The 23,722-nt window shown below is 39.4% G+C and overlaps 1 protein-coding gene across 1 annotated transcript in view; it reads right to left on the bottom strand.

Moving 5' to 3' along the window:
• The window catches only part of swt1 (SWT1 RNA endoribonuclease homolog), a 30,086-nt gene extending 14,117 nt beyond the window's left edge, over positions 1-15,969 (bottom strand). The window contains exons 1-14 of the mRNA XM_084723734.1: positions 15,829-15,969; positions 15,260-15,332; positions 14,274-14,347; positions 13,119-14,175; positions 12,876-13,005; positions 12,380-12,478; positions 11,658-11,849; positions 10,025-10,118; positions 8,755-8,996; positions 7,964-8,121; positions 7,541-7,679; positions 3,896-4,035; positions 3,047-3,180; positions 2,623-2,769 (exon numbers count right to left, since the gene is read on the bottom strand). Coding sequence (XP_084579860.1) covers positions 2,623-2,769; positions 3,047-3,180; positions 3,896-4,035; positions 7,541-7,679; positions 7,964-8,121; positions 8,755-8,996; positions 10,025-10,118; positions 11,658-11,849; positions 12,380-12,478; positions 12,876-13,005; positions 13,119-14,175; positions 14,274-14,347; positions 15,260-15,328 — 2,675 coding nt within the window. The 5' untranslated portion in view covers positions 15,329-15,332; positions 15,829-15,969. The remainder of the gene's footprint in view (positions 1-2,622; positions 2,770-3,046; positions 3,181-3,895; positions 4,036-7,540; positions 7,680-7,963; positions 8,122-8,754; positions 8,997-10,024; positions 10,119-11,657; positions 11,850-12,379; positions 12,479-12,875; positions 13,006-13,118; positions 14,176-14,273; positions 14,348-15,259; positions 15,333-15,828) is intronic.
• Between the last annotated feature and the right edge of the window lie 7,753 nt (positions 15,970-23,722).

The raw sequence follows: 23,722 nt of genomic DNA, 5'->3' as shown, positions 1-23,722 counted from the left end.
TAATACTTGGATAAGGTTACTGATGATAATTAGTAACTGTATTGGAATATTTTTTTTTAAAGTAACCCTCCTTGGCCTGACTGTAATAGAGCAGCTTGTTTTGTAACCCAGTCTTCAAGTTTGTAGTTTATTTCCTATGTGAGCCAATATGTAGCAGACAGCTGAACAAGAGATAAGAGAAGACAGACGCAGCTCACAGGAAAACATATATGCTCACAAACACAGCATCAGAAAAATAGATCAATTACAAACCACAATATTATACTGCAACAACGCACTCCTGACTGACAGCACAGTAATTCAACTTGTACAATAACTTTACTGTCAGCAATGCATATAATATTTCTATTTACACCTACATGTATATATATATATACATATATATATATATATATATATATATATATATATATATATATATATATATATATATATATATATATATACATATATATATATATATAAATAAGTAAGTGAGGATTAAGTAAGTACTTCTATGTTCTATACATTTTGTCTCTATATATATCTGGAATTAGATTGCACATATTTTTACATACCTTTTTTATTTCTTATATTTTCTTCTAATTGCTCTGTGCAATATTTATTTCTATTCTTGAATGGGAGCATCTTAACTCAAACTTAGTTTCTAATATATTTTTGTATTTGTATTTTTATATTTGATAATTAAATAAAATTTCTGTGTAAGACAATAAAGCCTTTGAGTCCTTTGAATGATCTGTCTTGGTTGATGTGCAGAATGTGAAACTTTATTAAAAGTGTCAATTTATTTTTGTCTTATTTCATGCAATGGAAAGTTTTATTCTCAGGAGCACATCACAGTCAAAGGATTGTGTACTGGTTGTGTAGACCCTGAGTGTGGGAGTTCAGAGTGACACCTGGATGAAACAGGGACCAGCAGACACTCTGACCTTTTAGATGTCAGGTCTTTATTGTTCCCTGTCCTCAAAGAGACCCAAATGTCACAGTTAATACCATCCAGGGAATGAATAATGTACTGACTCTGAATGGACCTTATGTTTGTGTGATGCTGGTCCATTTTATATGCATCTGTGCTGTGAACACTTGAGTAACCAAATTAAAGAAGTCTAGCCATCCTTCTTAAGTATTTATATCATATTAAGTTGACTGAACGAGTTCTGAATTGCGGGATGTTTTCTTGTAATGTGAATCATCACCAGACTGCAAGCAGCTGAGGTCAGCTGGTGCGAGCACGGTGATATCATCAAAGAAAACAGAGGGTGAAACCTATTAACAGCTCCACTGATAACTCATTTTGCAATGACATCAATTCTTTATTGTGAAAATTCCACGTTACACTCGACCAAAGATCAACTCAGCCTCTTGCCCTCTTGTGGTTACTTTTGTGACTGCCTCAAAAATGTGTTAAAATCTGCGTGAAAAGTAAGCAAGTGCAAATATTTTCAGATGCCGTAGCAAGCTGAAGTCAACACGGGCAAGAAGACGTCCCGTAGATAACGGTTAGCATTTTTCTTCTTGAAGGCACGGTGAGAAACTAACCAGCGCTCCAGTGTAGAGCTGACTGTTACGTCATGGGAAAGGTGATAAGGCAAAGCTACAAGGTCAAGCAGATTACAGCCTGACTGACACCTTCATGCCAAATAGGGCCTGAGAGCCATGAAAGCAGACAACCCACACACACATAACCAGGGCACGGTAAGTAGACTGTCTAAGGACAGGTGAAGGACAGTTTAAAAGGGTTTCTTAGCAAGACTAGCTGTCAAGACAAAGTAAGATACATCTAAGAAGGAATGAAAAAAGTTCTGTCAGAGGGTTCAGTGAAGATGGACAAGTGAGGATGATGAAGAGAGAACATCAAAAGAGTTACAGAGGGTGTTGCAAGAGAAGCATCTGGAGATACCACATGGACGCCTGCTCTGAAACTTCTTCCTAGACTCCAAGTTACTGTCATGGTTTAAAACTACAATACAAATACAAACTGGCCCTTTAAACTGACAACTGATTTTTTCAACACAGCGGAAACAAGTTCTGTACACTGACATGTCACCTTGTAAGTTGATATGGTAAATTTGTTGGCAAGCAGTTGCCTATTTACACATCCAGTAACATTATCAATCATTTGGAGTTGTGTTTCTGGGGAATCTCAGTTGAACAGAATCCTTTTGGCCCTTTGGTTGTCACAAACTCTTGAGGGGAATATTTGGTTCTTTAACTAACCCCACTATTTTTCCTGGCTAGCTGCAAACTTTGCCAGGCAGGTAGTGTGAAGTTGCTTTTTAGAGGTTTTCGCTGAAAACAGCTGCCTTCTGCAGCTGAAGGTGACTCTGTGAGTACAGCGAGTTGAACAAAACAGTAACATCGCCGGCTTGAAAGCTAAAACAATGAACAGATGGGAACTGCAATGTTAATTCTTTCTGGTGACCTCCACCCTTCACATACAAGTTGTCATGTGATTTATTGTTAATATAAAAACACTGAAAACAGCCTCTTTAATACAAATGACCGAAGCGACTCGACTGAATACAAAGCTGACACAGAGGGCAAAGTGGCTAACGGACAGAGAGGCAGAATATCTGGTGGTGTGTTTAGAGTGACACCAGTGATGTGAGTGGGCTGAGATACCTGCTGAAGGCTTGGAGCAGCTGTGAGACCATGGAGGACAGTTTGTGCAAACAGAGCAAGGCGTCCTGTGGTGGCGGAGGACCTCCCACTGGCTGAGCGCTCTGCATAGTGTGAGGGTCAAAGCCCAGAGCTTTGAACACTTCCAAGCTGAAACATGACAGAAAAAAATGACCTTAGGGGTCAGTGGAGTGGAAAAGAAAACAAAATAAGCATCAAAATAAACAACCTCCTGCCAGTTCTCTCGCTTTTTATTAGCAGAAGAATTTTCTGAACTGTCCTCGTTGCAATAAACCTTGTTAACAGTTCAGAGTGCTACTTTAAAAATATCTTTTAATTAGTGGAGACTAAAAGCACATCATCCTCAACTGTTCTCTGCTGGATGATCATCCCAGAGCTGCATCGATCAAATCCCTGTTACACCCACCTTATTTGAAACACATTAGACCAGATGTTCTCAAACAGGGCCCACACTTCCTGGTGAGAGACCTGAGTGGATGCGGGTTGTTTGTCATCATCATCATCTTCATTCATGACAACATCACAGGCAGGTGATTCTCCCTATACACACACAGACAGACGCACACAGATTTAGCTCTTACACAAATAAAAAAAATATTATTGTGAATCCTTTTGCTACTCATTAAGAGCTTGTTTGCATCAGGATAAGAACATCTTTGTGTATTTCTGTGTTTCCAAACCACAAAGTATAACACAATTCAGACAGTGGGGTTCTAGCAAATGAGTTAACTTAGAACAGATCAGAATTGGAGTAAATTTGAGCTCTGAGTGTTTTTTCTACATCTAAACTGTTTTGCTGGGAGTTGCCATGTTTTGGAGATAGTGACTCAGCAGCAGCGTCTCTTTCCAGAAATCACGACCCAGTTACCCAGGATAATTCACAGAGCTTCTTGTGAGAAGTTTCATGTAGGAACCTACCAAACTACCCTCACCGACTGTATCAACTCGCGAGGCGCGCTTCTGTCTGCACGCTGATATGGTTGGTGAATGTTGTTCAATACAAAGCAAAGAGTTCCAACATGAAACAGCTCACAACAAGGTCTGTACTTTATCTTGAGTAAAAAAGTCAGGGTTTCTGGAAAGAGACACTGCTGATAAGTGCCATCTGCTGTAGTTCAAACAAAGGCAGGCATCTCTAAAGCTGGTATCTCCAAAACCCTGCAACTAACACAAAAAACAATCCAGATGGATAAATAGCAGTACAGGTGAGAGGAACAATCCGTCCTTTTAAACCTGAAATGCTCTCCTGGCTAACCTTTGGTTGTAGCTTATTGAAAATGTTGACCATTACGGAGATGGCACTGGGAACACGGCTTGAACTTTTCTCAAACGCTCTCACGAGCTCCTTGGCTTCTTGGAGGGCTGCTAACGTCGCGCTACGATCCACTGCTTTACCTGAATAAACACAAGAGACACGTATGAGCCTTAAGATGTGTGCGGATACAGCAGATGCACATTAAGATATACATACACATACATGCTGCCAGCTTTTTGTACGCCTAGGCAAAAAGGAAAAGGTGCTGCTTGAACAGCAAACACCTTATTCATGAGAGGATGTTGTATGTGTGTGTGTGTGTGTGTGTGTGTGTGTGTGTGTGTGTGTGTGTGTGTGTGTGTGACCTTGTGAGAAAGACTGTTATGAATACAAAGATGGAAAACAAAACAGCCAAGCAGTGAGAGACTGTGGGCCAAGAGCAAGTCAGCTCAGACTGACTGTGAGCGTGTGTGTGTGTGTGTGTGTGTGTGTATGTCTCATGTTCAACTCTTGCAAAACCCTGAACACAACACATTAGAAGGTGCACTGTTATTTTTTGCCACACTGAAAAACTAAAAGAACATTGTGTGGACTAACATCAGTTCCCTGTGACTTTACTGTAACATTAACCACAAATCTCACTCTCACTGTCACCTGAGCAGTTATCAATACACAGTAAAAAGTTGGGTAAACATTCATATAGAAGCCGAGCAGTCATGTTAAATGATGTTTTTAACTATCATATACCTTCAGTGGGTATCAGACAACTGGCAACCTCAAAGAAAGTGAACCCCATGCAAGAAATGCCAAAAGCTGCAGTTCCTCAAATGGCCACTAGAGGCCAAGAACAAATAAATCCCTGTAGACTGCTATAATAAAAATGTTCACAGGGTGGTACAAAAATGGTTTCTGTCTATAATTTCCCAGTTTACGGCAACTGTATTTGGGATATATTTTTATGACTCACTGTTTAAATTATAATGAGGCTTGAAGTTATGCATAATCAAGGATGTACCAGCTCTGAGTGACAGATGTGTGCTAGGTTGTTTTTTGGGTGATTTCTGTCATTTTATTTTGCTAATGTAATGTCTGCAGAGTGAGAGCTGCTACATCACGACGCGCTTTCATTAAACGGCACCATGCACACCCACCCAGCCGGCTGACGGGTTCACTGAGCTGGAGGATGAATACGAGGAATTCATTCTGACCAAACCAGAGTTGGTAATTCTTGGAAGAGTGGAAAGACTAACCAAGATGGTTTTGGTGAGTTTTACATATCTTTCTGTGTGTTTTATTATGAGTTAACAAAGCAATTAAGCTTGTCGTAGTTCAGTAAAAGGGAGAAACTGGGTTCAGAAGGTGTACGGTTGTACCTTTCTGATAAATAAGGAAAATAGGAGTAAGAATGTTTAATTTCTTGACACTTTGCAACATTGTGTGCACTACATACGTACGCTGAGGCAATAAACAAAACAAACTCACAAAGTCATGGCTCACACACCTCTCACAGCTTAGACTCGGGAGGACATGGGAGGGATGGTAAATATATCGCCAAATGCCAGTTGATGGGCTAGAGGCTGCCGGTTGGAAGTTTCTACAATTGCCCAACACTATTGTGTGCCGTCACACATGGCTAGCTGCTAGGTAGCCGCTCCATTCAGCTCGCCTCATGCTCCACCCATTTGCCCATTTTTGGGTTTGCTGGGAGCTAAGCAGAGTTGACAAGATGATGATGGTCAAAGCTACAACACTGAGCTTCAGGTCATGTCTAGAAAGGACTATGTCCACGTTGCTGCCATAACTCTACTGGGACTATTTTAAGAAAACCTACATACATTATCTAGTGCCTGTTTTCTCTATTATTTGCAAGGCTATGGTGATGTGCATATAGTTTGTGTTAATGGCTGTTTGTATGTGCAAGAATCCTTGTCTTTGGTACCCAATGCACAACAGTTTTCATGTGACAACATTCAATAAAAAAGTTGATCACAAAAATTAATAAATAAATAAATAGACCTACTCGGCCCCATGACAGATGACACCACCCTCCAGACCTGACATAGTTTACATTTAACCAAATCTCACTCCATCCCTAACACTCAGCTATGGTCACTTTTAGGAGGCTGTAAAGGTCTGTCCTCACAAGTATAGTTACACACACACACACACGCACACGCACACGCACACACACACGCACATGCACACACACACGCACACACACACACACACACACACACACACACACATAGCCTGCACAAGGGAGAGAGCAGAAAATTGCATGCAGTACTTTTCCACTCCTAGATTTTGTTCTTAGTCTCACATACAGTTTATCCCTCCTTTCCTCCTCCTCCTCCTCCTCCTCCTCCTCCTCCTCCTCCTCGTCCTCCTCCTCGTCCTCGCCCTACTCTTACAGCTTTGGCACTGAGCCAGGCTGCGTGGTACCAAGAAATCTAAAATCATGCAAGTCTACCAAGGATACACAGAGCAAGGGCAAAAAAAACCCATTGTTTTAGCTATTAACATTCCTGGATGGATTAGGGGTTTTGTGCCACTGGTGTAGCCGTCACCCCCTGTGACAGGTGAACACAGGGGTGGCATGAGAAGCTGAGACACACACACACACACACACACACACACACACACACACACACACACACACACACACACACACACACACACACACACACTCAGCACTGTAAGCATAATGTAATTAGACCCAGTGGTGAGATCCAGAGAAAGAAGTGCTGCAGTGGGCGACTCAGCATCTTTCTGACACACATTCGAGTGTCCTGTTTTAGCAGATGACCTGATTCTTTATGTAGTTCTGTAGGGTTCTGGTGCAGTGCAGGGCAGACAACGTCATACCCCAGAGGAGTAAGGGTTTTATCTGGGGGATGACTCAGTACCTCAACACCACTGTTCGCAAGAAGAAATTTTCTGCCTTTAGACGCCTCGGGGAGCTCAGCCTGGCTGTTTTCACAGACATTAATATTTACGTTCTCGTATCTAACATAGTATCTCAAGTTTATTATTGTTTTTTTTCTCTAACTCTACTGTTCACTTTCAGAGGAAGATTAAAATCAGCTCCTAGGAAACTGCCATCATCAAACCTTCCCAAATCCCAAAACAAAGAATCTGCTAAATAAAACTTTGTAGGAGATTAAAACAGTGATAAACTGCACACAATGTAAGCCTTATTAGAAATCACACAGCTATAAATAAGAACTCATTGAATGAATTCTTATTCCACTTTTTATTCTGCTTTCTAAGGTATCTCGGTCATATTTCTCAAGCTATTAAACAACTGTACACTGAGCGCTTCAGTGTTTGGATGATGGCCAAGTTAGACAAGACTGTTTCCAGTAACCTACATTTAGAGACATCTACCTGACCAGATGATCCACTTTAATCTTATTTATGTATTTCATGTTTCTGATCATTTTCTGCATGTTATTTTTACACATTTAGTCAATATTTTACGTACAGTCAGCTGCAACAGAATTACCTGCCTGTAATGGACATCTTTAAAGGCTAAAGTATAATTAAACAAAATATGATTTTGTTCATATTTTGAAAATATGTGCTCATTACTAAGAAGACAGATAAAAGCCAGTGAAATACACAATAGTACTTTGATCTGCATACCTGAGTTGAAGAAGTCGATGAGATTTAGAACAGTTTGCAGTTTCCTGCGTGGGACAATTTGCCCAAAGACAGCGATCCAGTGCTTTTTCAAACAGAGCAGGACATCTTGCAGAGTCCAGGGTGGTTTTAGACAAACTATCTGTTAACAGAAGAAAAAACATTGCAGTGTTCAAAAAAACAGTAAATCCGGCAAATCTGCATGTTACCTAGACTTATGTGTAGCACAGAAGAGATTTAATCCATAGATTTTCCCCTAAAACACATAAATCTGATCTTAAATGACCAACAAGATGCTTAAAACTTATGCAAAGAGTAAATCAAATCTTAAATCACTTAATGAATACCAGACATCAGTTCTCCATGATTTAAATGCATTTAGAAATGGTAATTAAAATATAGTTTAAAAACATAAAGTGAAACTACCTCCAGCCAGAGGTCTTCATAAGCGGCCTTCATCTCCACCTCTAACACATCAGACAGCACCTCTCGCAGGCACTCTTCTAATTCAGAAACACATTCACTGACGCTTTTTGTCGTCTCTTCATCCTCTGTTTTGCTCAGTTGCTTGTTATCTGTGATTAGTTACATGCACACATATTGTTACTAAACACATAATGACAGCAGCTATCTTTTACACAAGAGTATTTGCATCTATGTGCAGCAGGAGGGAGAGCAGGAGCATATGACAGCAAAATATAGGCACTACTGTAAGTAATATGGCAGCTGTCACACTGCAGATGAACTTTATATCTAATGTGTGTAATACTAAGTGTCCATTTACGAAGACTTTGAATAGAAATGTCACCTAAGTTGAACAGTTTAAGGTCCTGTGTGTAAGATTTAGGGGGATCCATTGGCAGAATATGGCAGAAATATAATATTAATAAGTATGTTGTTGTATGCTGAAGTGCCATGTTTCTGCAGCAGCCCAGGATGGACAAACCAAACACAACAAAACTACAGTAGATACAGCCTTTTGCAAAGGGAAGTGAGGCAAATGGTATTCAGTCGGTCACAATCTACAACCTTGCTGCCAGATGCCACTAAATCCTACACATTGGTCCTTCAATGCAGATGGAGCGAAGCAAAGAAAACAGGAAAACTGGAAAGGGTGGCAAGTACATGGACGGTATGTGCAGTTACTTTTAGACCATGACGCAATATGCCAAGTAATTTCCTGTTTTGCAAGAAGAACACATTAATCCCTGGCTCACCTTTCTCTGTGAGTCCTACAGAAAGGCCTGTTCTCTCTTGACTGTGCGTCTGGGCCGGCATGTAGTTCGTGCTCAGCATTGGTGATGAGACCTGAGGGCTGGTGTGAGGCAGCATGGAAGTCTTAATGTCTTGCAGAGGTTGAAAGCCACGTGTGGATCTCCCAACCTCTGCATCCAAATCATTCTTACTGAGGGCCTTCACCCCACTCAAGAGAGCTTTACTGCAGAGGTTCTTATCATTACTAGAGAGGAAAAAGAAAAAAAACATGCTTGTTTCAATCTGGCTCTAAGTGGCAATGATAACACAATGCAACATTAAAGGAGAAATATGTAGCAATTGGCCACCTAAAAATAAGTACAGTAGTCCAAATAGCAGGTTGGAGCAATAGACAGTATATCCCCATTTTATATACCTTATAAGGTTGAAGCAATTTATTTCCCCCACCCCTCCTCCCCAGAAGCTCAAACAGCCTGCAAGAACAGTGCGGGAGCACAGGACGAGCACAGCATTGCAAACTGACAATAACAAGCCCTGATGAGTCCTGCACTGTAAGTTAATCAGATGTTTATAATTGTCGGTTGTCTGTCGATGTGAAGTTAAGCCCTTTATCCTGAAAACAAAAGCCCACCGCTCTGAATATACACACTCCGTATTCTTTGTGGAGTCCATTAACATATTGCTAAAAAAACGCACTCATTCCGCAAATATTTGGCATTACTTTTAATTCTAATTAATGGGAAAAGATAACAAAAGTTACAGGATGGAATAGATATTTCAAAGAAGGACACTACAATATATTGCAGATTTCTCCTTTAAGACAATTTATTCACATCTATTTTATGGCGGCCTGAGGTGGGAGGTTTGGTGGGTAACACAGAATGCATAAGTATGACAAATTAAATGACTGCCCTCTAATTTATCATTTAATTTAGAAAAATGATCAATAACACCGTCTGGAAATAGTGTAAGACAAAGAAATAGGTCACAAGGAAAAATAAACTGAAAGAATACAATAGCCACTCCATTATGGCCACTCCACTCCACTATGTAAGCCAAAAAACCACTGAACTAAATTCAGAATCCCAAGCTCAGCACATCTATTCTTGCACAATTACTCTGTCTGGCCTTCTCTTTCTCTCATCCCAACTGGAACTATCTGGCTGGACCCACTCACAGTCACATGCATGTGCATTATTTGCAGAGGACACACACTCTGCAGCAGCAGCAGTATATCCTGCAGGGGGGAGGGGAGGGAGGAGGGGGACTCACGTGCACAGGATGAGAGCACACTCTGGGTACAGACTCTGGTATTGCAGGCAGCACTGCAGCACTCTGTCATCATTATTCTCAGCATTCAGACCATCTGGGGACAAGGAAGTACAAAGAAAAGGAGGAAGGGAGAGGATGAGGAAGACAAGAGTGAGAAACATGACAAGTCATACAAGGACAAAGGGACATTTAAAATTCATTACCACACTGTACAACAGAGTGCAGCATGTCTTTTCTGTCATGTCTCTATTAAAGACAAGGAGAAAGTCTATTTCAATAGATACAGAACATGCTTATGTGCTCCTGAATATTTCACTGATAGGAAAGATAATCTTCTTTATCAGACAGATCCTAATATGAGTGCTGAAAAAATAATGTCTACATTATATACAGCTGAGAAGTAGGTTACCTTATGCATGGGTGAAACCTGCCCTTGAGATGCACACAGTGTACATTATAATAATGAATTCTGGAGGACCAGCTTAGTGTTAGTGCCACCTAGTGTTTATGTGAGCGGCTCTGGAGTCAGAGCGGGTCACTAATCACTATCCACATGTCGACGTGTCCTTGGGCATCTGTTGCTATTTGCATGTGTGTGTGTGTGCGAGTGAGAGGCAAAGTCTGTACAGAGCTCCACATGAGTACTGACATTTCTGCAGCGCACAGAGTCCCACATTTACTAATTCATGGAAGACGAGCTGAACCTGCCACACCTCAAACACTACACTAGAGAAAGATCATTCTCAATAACATAAATAATGCAAACTCATCCTAATATAATAAATTTCTAGATCAACATCCAAAATTACATAATTCAACATTATGTCTGGCGTTCTGAATCGAAACTGTCCTAAAATAACAAATACAATTACTTTGCAAAGTAGACTATTTATATTTAAAGCTGAATCAAGAACAAAGTTGAACCTAAATTTCCACAAAAAAATATTATGGAGCCACTTACTTTTGGAAAGAACCATTACAAAGTACTACAATACAATATGAAATGGGAAAAGATTTGCTTTAGTGAATAGTGGGACTATATAAAACTCATACGTATATCTTAGTTTCGAAATGTATTGTTACTTTAAATCTAATTATTTGAATTACTGAAGGGATCCTTTCAATTTACTTTTATTTATGTTTCTCCTATTTTGTCCGATTGTCTTTTTTGAGATTATGTCGTAATGTCTCCATGTTATTAGTATTATTTCCCTGTATTAATTGAATAAATAAAAATGTTAAAAATAATTCAGAACTCATTGAACAGGCTCTAACAAAACCAAAAGATTTTACAAACAAAAATCCAAAAGGGATTGGAGTTTTGATATGAGAGATTATTCGGCTGTGATGCTTTTACCCCTACAAAAACCAAAAACCAGAAACTTTCTAAGTGTTTATTGTTTTGCCTTCAATTTCTGCAATGTTTATATGTGCTCGTTTGTAACCAAGAATGACATTTATATTAGCCTGCACAGCCATCATGATTTGGTCTAAGATAATACCCAACAGTTCCCAGTAGAAATCTCATATGGGCTCATTGACAGGTTATAGAGACAATAAACACCATTAACTTTTATTTTCCTTCCTTTAAATGTACTGAATATTCACACATTTTCCCTAAATCTTCACTCACTGCGGCTCTCGGCGGCCTGCTGCATAGACTGTCCCCAGAGGCGAGGTTCCCGGCTCTTCAGGGAGTTGTAAATGTACGAGATGGCGGGAATGGCGAGGTGGGCCACAGAACCCGACAGGCCTTTCCCCCTTTTGAGGGAGTCCATCTCCTGAAGCACCACCCAGGGGATGAGAACGACAGGGAAGCCCAGAGCTGAGAGAAGCAAGTAGTGATGAATGCATCCAGTGAATACAGTTCATTTCAAACAAATACCAAAAATGTGGAAACAGGATTTGCTATTTTCTTAGGAATACATTTTTTTAATTATGATGTACCATCATACTCCTCATGTGTGCTATGGTCACTGATATGTTCTTTAAATTGAAGTTTTAGTCACTCCTGCCATCTTCACAGCCCTAAAATATTACTCAAGTCATTAAAATGGTAGAAAAAATGTAAGGGTAAGGAATAATATATGAATTACGACAAAAAAGGCTGAAAACAGGTAAAAACAAATTACACTTTGACCCCTGAATTGTACTCCTTCCTTCTACTTGAGATGCAAATATATTTTGTGTTTAAAAGGTGATGACATCTCTTGATAATGTGTAACTTAAGTTCTAAAAAACTAAACATAACTAACTGGATACCTTTCATAACGGCAACAGGCGTCATTACATAACATAAGAAAATCCATAAATCATTTTGCAAGAAACATCAAGTATTAAAATCATTTTAAACACCTCCAAGCCCGTGAGATATGATCTTTTTCACATAATCCAGGTGGCTGAGGAGAATGTTGGTGTCCAAAACAAGGATTAGATCTTGCTGAGGTTGTTTGCCTGTGAAAAAAAAGACAAGTTTGTGTGTAGTTGACAGTTTGTTTCTGATTATCAAAAGTTAACAACTGAATAAAATAAATTACATCATACACAGAACAATTTCAGTGAAGGTGTAGTACCTGTGAAGGTTACAGGTTGGGAATAAAAAAATAATGATTTTGTTATGTGATCTCATCTTTTACACTGCATGCTTCAGAGGGGTTATTCGTTTTTCTTAAAATGATTACTTATTTTCTGGAAAATAGACCTGATTTCAGAAACCAGGGAAACATCAGTGCCTCCATGTGGTCAATGTGGACTATGTTTCACAAAGAGTTAATACTTAACACTTCTGATGAGCGTACAAAATTTCAGGTGTCTTGGATCTACCATCTCCCAGGAAGGCGAGAAAACTTACAGTGTGTGTCTCCAGCTCCCTCTTCTGGAGGGTCTATGTCCATACAGGTCAGTTCTCCATAACTCTCCATTACATTCACCTCCAATCTGTTCTCAGAGCGGGCAAGATGAAGCTCTTCAACCAGTTGCATCTACAGTAAAACACATAAAAAAATTTAATATACTGCCAAATAAAATTATTTCATTAGAAACTTGTAAACAAACACCGCCTTGTTCAGGTTTTATGAATGATGTTTTTTATTACCTGGTCATACCAGGGCTTAGTGTCTGTATCAACCGTAGCTGGGAGTTCCTCTGACAGAGATGACCTCTGATCTTGTCCTTGAGATGAAGAACCAGGGGTAACATCCAAACAGCTGTGAGCTTGTTGGACAGTTTCCTGCTTGGAGTCACTCACTGTGGCCACAGAGTTTGAAAGTTCAGCCCCATGTTTGGTAGTTTTGTTTGCAGAATCAGCTTCATTTTTCTTTCTGGTGCTTTCTACTGGCCTTGGATGAACCTTTTTTGGTATCTTGAAAGTAAAACGCAGAGGTGATGCAATTGAACATACTTGATGCTGAGCAGATGATGACTTAGTTGTACTATCTGACACTGATTTGACATTCCCTTGGATATTTTTCACGGCATGTGAACTGCTATCTGAGGTAGTGTGCTTGGAGGAAGTGGAAGACTGCTTTTTGGGAGATGCGGAGGGAGCTTTTACTTCTGTCCATGAGAGCTTTGTGTCCTTGAACTTGAATTCTTGATGCCGTTGGCCAGTGTCCTTGACCAGCTCCCTTCTATTCAGCCGCGGAGAATCCTTAGAGGCGGTGGAGGTTTTGCTTGGTTCCCTGGTCTTGATAGTGTTGCTGTCTTTTCCGGTCCTTGGTGACTCCTCAGCTCTGCTCCTCTTCTTCAGTGCATATTGTTCTTTCTGCTCAGTGAAACCCCTACTGGGACTCATTAGCTGCTTTTTTAATTTGGACGGGCTCCTTCGGGAGGACTTTTCATGTAAGCTGCCTCTAGACGTCTCCTCCTCTCTCCTCTGAACGGAACCTGAGGATCCCCTTTCCACAGTCTTACTCCCACTGACAGGATAATATTTCCCTGAAATATCATGTTTTGCTTTACCAGAGCAATTTCCCCCATGGACTGGCACAGTGACACTTTTTGTTTTTGCACATTCCTCTTCCTTGTTAATAGGTTTCTGGTCTGTTGCTTGTGTTTTTGCCAGTCTGTAGACATGTTTTTTGACCTGACGGGTGCTTGGGGAGACATCTTTAATGGTAGGAGAAGCATGGCTTTCCCGTTTTGATGCACAGCTACATGTAAAAGAACAAAAAAGCATTAAAATTAAGTGCATGATGTTCAAGTAAACAATATTAACAATAATTTGTTGTTATAGTATACTGTACTTAACCTTTTATGACTCTTTATATCTTCCTTCCTCTGGGCACTCTTGGAGTTTTTGGCAACATTTTGTTTCTTGGATGCCTGAAAACATGGGGGGAAAAAAACATTAAATTTCTTGTAAACAGCTTGTTGTGAGTACAGAGTAAACCCTCGCTGTCAGAAACAGTTAGGGGTGGAATGACAATATGAAATTTTAATAAATGATTTATTAGTTTTAGCTTTTTTGAACAATAATAACAAATATTTGCTGGTTCCAGCTTCTCAAATGTCTCTTTTGGTTTTAAACTATTGTTTGGATAAAAAAACAAAATATGAATAGTGTGCTTCCAACAAGAAAGAGATCATCGCCCATCACAATGTTTCACTCTGGACATTGTTATATGCAGATTAGATGGAAATCACACAACTCTATTAGTCTATTCTAAAATATATATTTTCTATTATATTGACTGTTAATCCAACTGTGATATGATTTGTGATTTCAAAGTTAGTGATCATTTTACATTATTATTCACATTTTCATTGACAAACACATTAAAATTATTAGGGTATGGTGTGATTTTCACAGGAATCTGTACCAAATGAAGTTGTTTTCTTAAGTCTGTAGAATATTATTTGACACGTTTTACCTCTAACAAATATTGCACCTCCTACGATTCAAAATCTGCAGTAGGCCATACTGTGATTTCGTTAAAAACTGTTCAGCTCTACGGTGCATCCTTAGTAGTTATTCCTGTATCTCTGGTTGTAGTCTATTGTAGGCAAGAAATAAATGAAAGGGCTGTTTGTTTAATGGCATTGTTGGATTCTTATATGTACTTTGTGTGAATAAAAGAAGGAAAACCAGACATTACAGACCAACAAAACAGACAAATGGTTGTTAAATCACAATATATATTGGATATTGTGATATAAAATTACACATATCGAAACAGAGGATTTCTTCCACTACCCCTGGCCACAACCATAAACAACTGCTGAATGCCTCCTTACCTTCTCATCTTCGTCACTTGAGGATGACGCCGACTTCTTGCGCTTTCTCTTTTTTGACTTTTTACCCATTTTCCTATGAAGAACATTTTGAAGAGCAGACATGATCTTCAGTGAAAATGCAGAACCCTTAAGGAACAATCAATGTTGATTTTATAGAAGACACAATGTTCTTTGGCTCTTGATATGAATAAAACTGTGAAAGTGTACTAGCTATGTCTAACTTAACACTAAATAACAAAATGGAGATATCATAAATATCCTGCCTTCAGGGCTATTTGTATTTTTTCAGGAACTAACCAGTTTGTGTAACACATCATGAAAATGCAAACCAGTGAACAACAGAAACTAGGACTAACACAGGGGACTGTGTTATGACACAAACATGACATGTATACTAAGTTTAAGCTAAACCCACATCAAACTCAACCTAAGGTAACACCACAGAATATAAAGTGCTGAGCTGATTATTTGACACATAACACACGACACACAAACCGAGGATAAAGTTTAAACCGTTACAGTTTATGCTAACGCTAGCTAATTAAAAACACCGACAAAGCCACACGTACAGTCTAGTTGTCTTCTTTGTTGTCTTAAGCGTCCTCGAACATCAATTCAGGGGAATAAAACGCGTCATGTAGAATTAAATGCGAAATTCACAGCCAAATAAGTTACTTAAAAGCCGACTGAAACAAAACATCCGGTGCTCTTCCGCCTCTTCTTCTTCTACGATTATTGCTTACTGTCGTTGCTAGGTTACCGCCACACACTGGAACGGAGGTGTGGAGGACTGCGTGCTGGGATGCTGTTGTCGCGACGAATAAACGTTCTTAACTCTGTAGAGAGTCTTCGTTGTCCTGAAGGAGGAGAAGACACAGTAAATATATTGTCTTCTAAAGAGAAAAGACAAATGTAGCCATTCGTAATGGAGGAGGAGACAGGACAAGGTCGGAGTGTGGGAGTCAGTGTCTGCCAGTGAGGGTTATCTTGACCTTTCTACACAGACACACACTGATGGACCTGTTCTCTGCTGCAGCTGCTCATTTTCACAAGCAACACAGTCTTTTCACCGAGGTCACACCGTATTTTCAGGCTGTACGGCGGTTAAATCAGTAGTTTCCCACTCAGAAAATCTGAACACACCTTTTACATTACCTTAGCCTTAGCAGTGGTGGAGAAGTAAGTACATTTACTCAAATATTATAACTTAAATTCAATTTTAAGGTAGGCCTACCTGCACTTTATTTCTACTCCTTACATTTTTGAAGCAAATATTGTATTTTTTTTTACTCCATTACATTTATTTCACAACTTTAGTTTATAGTGACCTTGCAGATTTGGATTAATAATACAAAATATAAATGATGCATAGATTAATCTACCCAGCATGATATAAAGTATCTGACATTAGCTCCACCTTTACCAGCTGCAACATGAAAAAGATTAACACAGTAACTCATTACTAGTTATAATCCAGTAATATAATGCATATTATTCTGAAATGAGCCATTCTGCACGAGTACTTTTACTTTGGTACTTTAAGTATATTTAAAAGCCAACACTTTTGTAATTTTACTTAATTAATTTTACTTTAATTACTTGCTTAATTTTTTTTTAGCCTAAAAGTCATATGCATTAGAGCATCATCTCTCACTGCATTCACTTGCGTTCTCACTTCAATCTTGTTCAATTTCCATGCAGCCACAACCTTTCATATATATATGTGGAACTAGAGCTGCCCTAACTAGGGTGGCAACTGGGATTTCAAGGCATCTTTCTGGGGTGGCAACTTCTGCCAATGCCACCCCTATAGATCCGCCCCTGATTTACTTGTAACAGAGTATTTTTTTTTACAGTGTGGTGAAGGATCTGAATACTTCTTCCATCACTGGTATTAACTGAACACAGCCTTCATTTTTGTGGAATTAGAACCAAATTACAGAGTCCTTTCTCAGAAACTTGGGACAAAACATCTAATTTGCACGTAATTGTCCTTTATGAGCCCTATATAGAAACTGCAGTTGCGCTTAAATGCCACAGAGTGACACTATAGCCCCTTTTAGAAACACTCCGCCTTCCTTTGCTCTTGACACACACTGGGCTTTACTGTAAACATTAACAACGAGCCACCGTTGGGTCCCTGGACCATAGCTTGTCCAGCAGTTCTGCTGAATTCTTTAAAGGTGAAAGAAATCATACGACCAGCAGATGAGCTGTGAGTAGTACCAGCTGCAGGGAGTAATCTCTGACCACTTCAATAATCTTGGACAGGAATAATAACAACATGTATGGATTGTGACAGAAGCAGTTCGATGGAGTGGGACACAGTAGAAGACACAGTTTGGATTAGATCAGTGACATGTTAAATACATAAAGATTATTTCTGAAAATTGCCAACAGCCTCTCAGTTCTGTGGTTCAAAGAGGCAGTTAATTCTTCTGGCTTTAGTTGTGATAAAATGTGTTTATGTGGTCTGCTGTTATGAAGGTCTAGAAGTCAGATGTCAAACAGACCGGTTCATTGGATCTCATCATCAGAGGGCTACATGTTGCAGTAATTGCTTCCACTATTAACATGTATCAGGAAAACTCGATCTTCTCTGTGAACATTAAAGAAACAAAGCCACAACACACACAGAAATCTGTCCTTATGTCATTCTCAGCGAGTAAGACAGTACAATCCTGTCCCTCCCCACACAAAACTGATTCACACATACTTTAACAAAACAAGGGTGCTGACAGGGTCGTAGCCTGGATTTTTGGATATTTTTAGGTTGACGGGATAATTCGGGTTTTTTGAAGTGGAGTTGAGTTGTATGTGGTACTTATGGTTACTTATGTCAGTGTATTACCTACCGTACAGTAGATGGCTGTTGGCACTCCTCCAGTCCAGAGAAGCAGCAGCAGAATCGCTGTATGTAAGTATATATTAAGTATATTTCGCTGCTTTACTTTGTCATCTGACAGCCTTTTCTGACGAGAAAATGCCGCTGTATGAGCCAAATATTGCTCTCTCCAAAGCCACCAAACTCTATCAGTAAAACCAGTAATTTTACTTTGCAGAACAACGGAGCTGCTGGTCATCAACTGCCTCAGTTGGCGAGTTTGTTTCTGTTGTTGTGTCACTTTTGGTGTTTGAAAGGATTTGTTCAGTCACACAATAACACAAACAAACTAACTTGATTGAAGCAGTTGCAGGCGAACGAGTCTGATGGTCTGTGAGGTAAAATTACTGTTTTTGCCAAAGCAGTCTGGCTGTTTTGGAGAGAGTGACTTTTACCCCATTATTATGGTGGTTTCTCATTGTAAAAGGCTGTCTGACAGCAAGGTAAAGCGGTGAAAATATTCTAAATATAGCGTACACCGCTGTATCTTGCTTAGCTTCCTACACCTGGACTCCTCTCTGCGTCTCCACACTGGAGGCATGCTGACCGCCATCTGCTGTAGGTATAATACACTGAATGTGGATAAGAAACTCATACTACCCTATTTTAAAAAATATGAACTATCCCCTAAAGAGTCCAGAGTAAATGTATAAAATCAGGGTGAAAATCAAGGTATATGTTGAGGTTTGTTGTAGCAGCTTTGATTTACGTGTTCAACAGAATAATAGAAGGGAGGTCCTTTGGTGTTCAGTTTCCTTATGAGTGATACTGACTGATTAAGAGTTGAGATTCTGGCACATTTTTTCAGCCTCAGACATCTGTGTTCCTCTGTCTGTTTGTCTTTCTTTCGTTCTTTCTTTCTCTATGGCTCTATTTCTCCATCTGCCTATCCCTCTTTGCCCCGTTCTCTCTTTCTTTCCATGCATTCAAAGACATTTGGCTTTAATCAACGAGCAGATTTGGACAGACGCTGAATGCTTCTGTTACATGTGTGTGTGTGTGTGTGTGTGTGTGTGTGTGTGTGTGAAACTGTGTGATGTTTGAGTATGTGTTGAGGAGGGTCTTTGCTCCACTAATGGTTTATTCAGAAACCTGAGTAGGGTGTTTTATGAAAATATGAAAATATTCTTTCAGCCATTTAGTTAATGGGCAACTACTGTGTGTCCATCTGTGTGTGTGTGTGTGTGTGTGCAAGAGAGAGAGAGAAGAGGAAAGAAAGAGTGTATGTGTGTGTAAGAATTGATTTTATGCTTTCTGATTTAAGGACTGCCTAAAGGTCCTCTGAGGTCAGATGTGCACATGCATGCAAACACACCTTTGAACACACTGACTGATGGCTTCACAGCACATTACTTATTCACATTTTGCCCCTCATTGCATATTTATGCCTCTTTTAGTAGAAGTATGCAGCTTTGATCAGACCATGTTGTCGTCTGAGTACTGTCTTCATCAGAGGTTCCCAATCCGAGCGCTGGAACGCCGCTAAAGAACACAAGATAAATCTAAGGGGTCACAAGATAATTAAGAAATACCTCTGTTCTAAAATGTTTGTTCTTTTCTTGTGAAACTCAATATACTGAGTCCACATTAAGGCCATAGCCAATGATGAGGGGTTACATATTTAAGTAGCTAATATCTTTAAAGCTGCAACAGCGACTACAAAATATTCCAGGTTTTTTACATGCTGTTCACAAGCCCTCATTACGAAAAAGGCAATATTTCTATTCAGCTTTTTGAATGGCTAAAAAGAATGAATATTCCACTAATATTCCACATGCTGCATCCTCCAATCAATGTAATGACGTACATCCTGCAGCTTGTATTATAGTATAAATCAACAATGCACCTTTTTATTTTTTCTCCACTTTAACCGTTTTCACAGTTGGACTGCCCATTATGAACAAAAGTACAGGGATAAGCAGTGCATCTTTGTAATCGTAGATAAGAAGTAGCTTGTTGTTTTAATAAACTCAATGTTGCATTTAACATCTTTTTTCATGCAGTTTGACTCTCTTAAATTCCTTCTGCTTAAACAGTCTTTAAACCTGCTTCAAATTCTGAATATTGTCATATGTGTCATCCACGCCAAGAACTATAACTACAACAAAAAATATTGTTCAGAGTCATTCTTATTCAAGTGCAGTCCACACTACAACTGTAACGCTGCAGTCCAGACTACACCATGCACTTCAGTAAGAACAATATTATTTATAATAATAAATAATATTAATATTACTAATATTTTTTTTACTTGTAGTTATAGTTATAGTTCTTGGTGTGGATGCATAGTCAGTTAGTCAATTATCAATTAGTTGATCAACATAAGATTATTAGCAACTGTCAGTATTTGATGTCTTTCTTTGCCATATGTGATAGTAAGATAGTTGGTTGAAAGAAGGAGCCATCTCGATACGTTATCTTGAACTGTGGGAAATTATAATGAACATTTTTGCTATTTTCTGACATTTTGCAGAAAAAACAATATTGGAAATAATCATTAATTACAGATATCTTAGTTTTCAGGGTTAACCACAGGTCCAGATTTTACTAACCTAGCAGTCCTTTCTATAAGAGCACAGAATAAAACTTTGGTTTCCACTGCAGGGCCAAGAACAGTCCTGCCAGTACTCACTAAATATTTATACGTCTCCATTTCCCCTAAATCAAAACGTAGGTGATTCTTTCTGCATCTCATGGCCAACAGAGATGACTCCTCTGCTGAGCTACAGTTTCATATAAACAAATTGGACTTTCAACCATGTGTCCTAAACATCTTGACTTGGCCCTGGATCTAATAAGCCCCACTTGGCTCCGCAGTTGCCGGTGAAAAAGTGGTGACTAACGCACTGACTGGCTCTGTGACAGACACCTACCTCAACACATTCTTCAGCTCTCTTTCCCATTAATAAATGCTCTTTTATTAGGCTGCTGTAATAGTTACCCTTGGAGAGAATTCCCAGACTATAAAGGGAAGTTTGTTTTTCAGAATAGTAAATAGTAAAGTGTTAATAGGCGCAAAACAATAGCCTGCCATGCAAACTAGCCATAAATGCCTTCTCTTACTTCACTGTGCTGTGTCTCCTAATGATTGATCCAGAACAGCAGTTTGATCTTCAACAAAATGTTCCTTCTTTTTCAGAACTCACTGAACTGACAGTCGCTGCACGGGTCTGTGTATTTGTGATGATGATGATGATGATGATGATGATGAGGAGGAGGAGGAGGAGGAGGATGCAAATAAAGGTGGTAATTATGATTATCCTGTGGATATTACGTTGAAAAAGAGGAAGATTAAGATGATAAAAGTGAGGCAAGAGAAAATGTATGAAGATGAAAGTGGAAGTGAGGGGATGAGGATGAAAACGGTCGACCAAAATGTGTTTTTCAGTGTCTGATGCCAATAGTTACGGAGCAGGGTTTCCCATTCCCAATATAAAATGCCGATGTCAAAACAAAGAAAAGTAGTGTATAATCCCATTATTATATGCACATTACAATCTAAAGTGCATGGTTATCTTAGCCAGTCACATTTTGCTTTAGACTGAGGACGTTTTAGCCAACGTTTTCAGTAGGATGCATGAGAGTTAAAGCACAGAGCTCGAAACAGACTTTTACCATCTTCCCAAAAATCACCAGTGAGAGCACTAACATCGTTCTGCAGCAGCCAGACTGACATGGATGCCCGCATAGGCAACAGTCGATTAATCATTCTGTAACGTGATGAAAATGCCAATTCTGATAATGGTGATAATGAAGATGAAGATAATGTAGATGAACAACATGTTGGAGGTAAAGTTAGTGAAATGCGGGGGGGAAAGGTGATGATGATGGTGAAGATGCTGATACATAATTGCATGGGAAGCAAGAGAAATCAAAGCGGATGATAATTATGGTACAGTGCTGATTTAAATTTGCAGGTATGCAGGGTTATGATGATAATGATAATGATGATGTCATTGAGGAATAATGAATGATAATGAAAAGGGGAAGATAAAGAGGAAGTCGACAGATGATGATGATGGTGACGATGCAAGTGAAGATGGATGAAGATAATGTTTCTGTTATAATGGTGATGGTTATGCTAGTCTGTAAAATGATAATTATGATGATGAAGTTGGAGGTGAGTCTGTTGCCATTTTGAAATGAAATAGGTGTTACCAATGATACTAATTAAGGTCCTGATCCATTTAGTCCAGTTCCAGTGTACACATTAGCAGCATCACCCTGACTTTGTTTGACCTGAATGTAATCTAAATTAATATCGGTAACGCAGGTAACACCTGTGTTTAATGTTTCATGTCAAAACTGGCTGCTGTGACAAACCTCTACGATAATGATGATGCTTTGGTTTGTCGTAGTAAGAAAAGTGCAGGTGTTAGTAATTATATGACTCTGTTATATTCAAGTGTCCCAGTGCGTCATGACAGTACAACGGCATGATAAATACCTGGACCCTGAAACTGAAGCAGCAAAGTGGAATTCAGCCATCATTAATTTTATTATTTACACCTGTGCTTGTGACATCAAAAGGTCCATGTGTCCTTGTTCTGGGGTGCTGATCTGTTTCCAAACAATCACAGCAGAGAGATATAAACCAAATTAAATATCACATTATTTTTGCCTTGGGGGTAATGTGGACTTAGACACTCTCAGTGAAAAAGACCTGCTGCATAAACACCTGTGATGATGATGATGATGATGATGATGATGATGATGATGATGATGATGGGTATGACAGTGATGGTTATAGTGAAGATGATGCTGGCGTGCAGGATAATGACACTGTGCACACACAGGTGGTGAGAATAATGGTTTGAGTGAACAAAGACGTTTGATGATGACGTCTTGTTTGAGGTGATGATGATGGTGAAGGAGCCAAAAATGATGGTGGTGATGACCATGCTATGAAATGCAGCAAGGGTATAGTTTTCGTTTCAACATTGGGGGAGTACACATTTTAAGCATGGATCCTCCCATAAGAAATTTTGAGAATCAGACAGAATTTCCACTGAGGGGCCAAAATGCACATGTTGTAAATATTGATGGGGACCTGACCTATTGACCTATTGATGGTCTGTGTAGCTAAAAGTTAGCAGTCTGTCTGTTTAGTTAGCACTCACGGTTGGTCTGTGTAACTAGCATTAGCATGCGGTTGGTCTGTGTTGCCAGCGTTAGCAGTTGGTCTGAGTACCTAATGTTCACGGATGGTCTGTGTAGCTAGTGCAGTGGTTTGTCTGTTAAGCTAATGTTTGTGGTTGGTCTGTATCACTAATGGTATTCGTTGATCTGTGTCACCAACATGAACAGTTGACCTGAGTAGAAACATCTGTGGATGGTCTGTGAAGCTAGTGATCACAGAAGACAACATACTAGCTAGTAGTGTAACCAGAGGGTTTCTGTGCTGTTTTGATTAGATAAGAAAGATGCTGTGACAGCAGGATCTCTTTACAGTTGACCTCTGATGGACTATTTTGCCTGTAATATTGGAGGTCTTTATATTTATCACTCTTGAAAAAGGCATCTACTATTTGAAATTTACTGTTCACAGAAACTACCTGGCATTCATCCCTTTTCACAGC

This window comes from Lutjanus erythropterus, chromosome 7 (genome assembly GCF_056507025.1).
Source record: "Lutjanus erythropterus isolate fLutEry1 chromosome 7, fLutEry1.hap2, whole genome shotgun sequence".
Taxonomy (NCBI): Eukaryota; Metazoa; Chordata; class Actinopteri; order Lutjaniformes; family Lutjanidae; genus Lutjanus; species Lutjanus erythropterus.
Note: the sequence above shows the minus strand (reverse complement) of the source record. Positions and strands in the feature narration are given on the sequence as shown.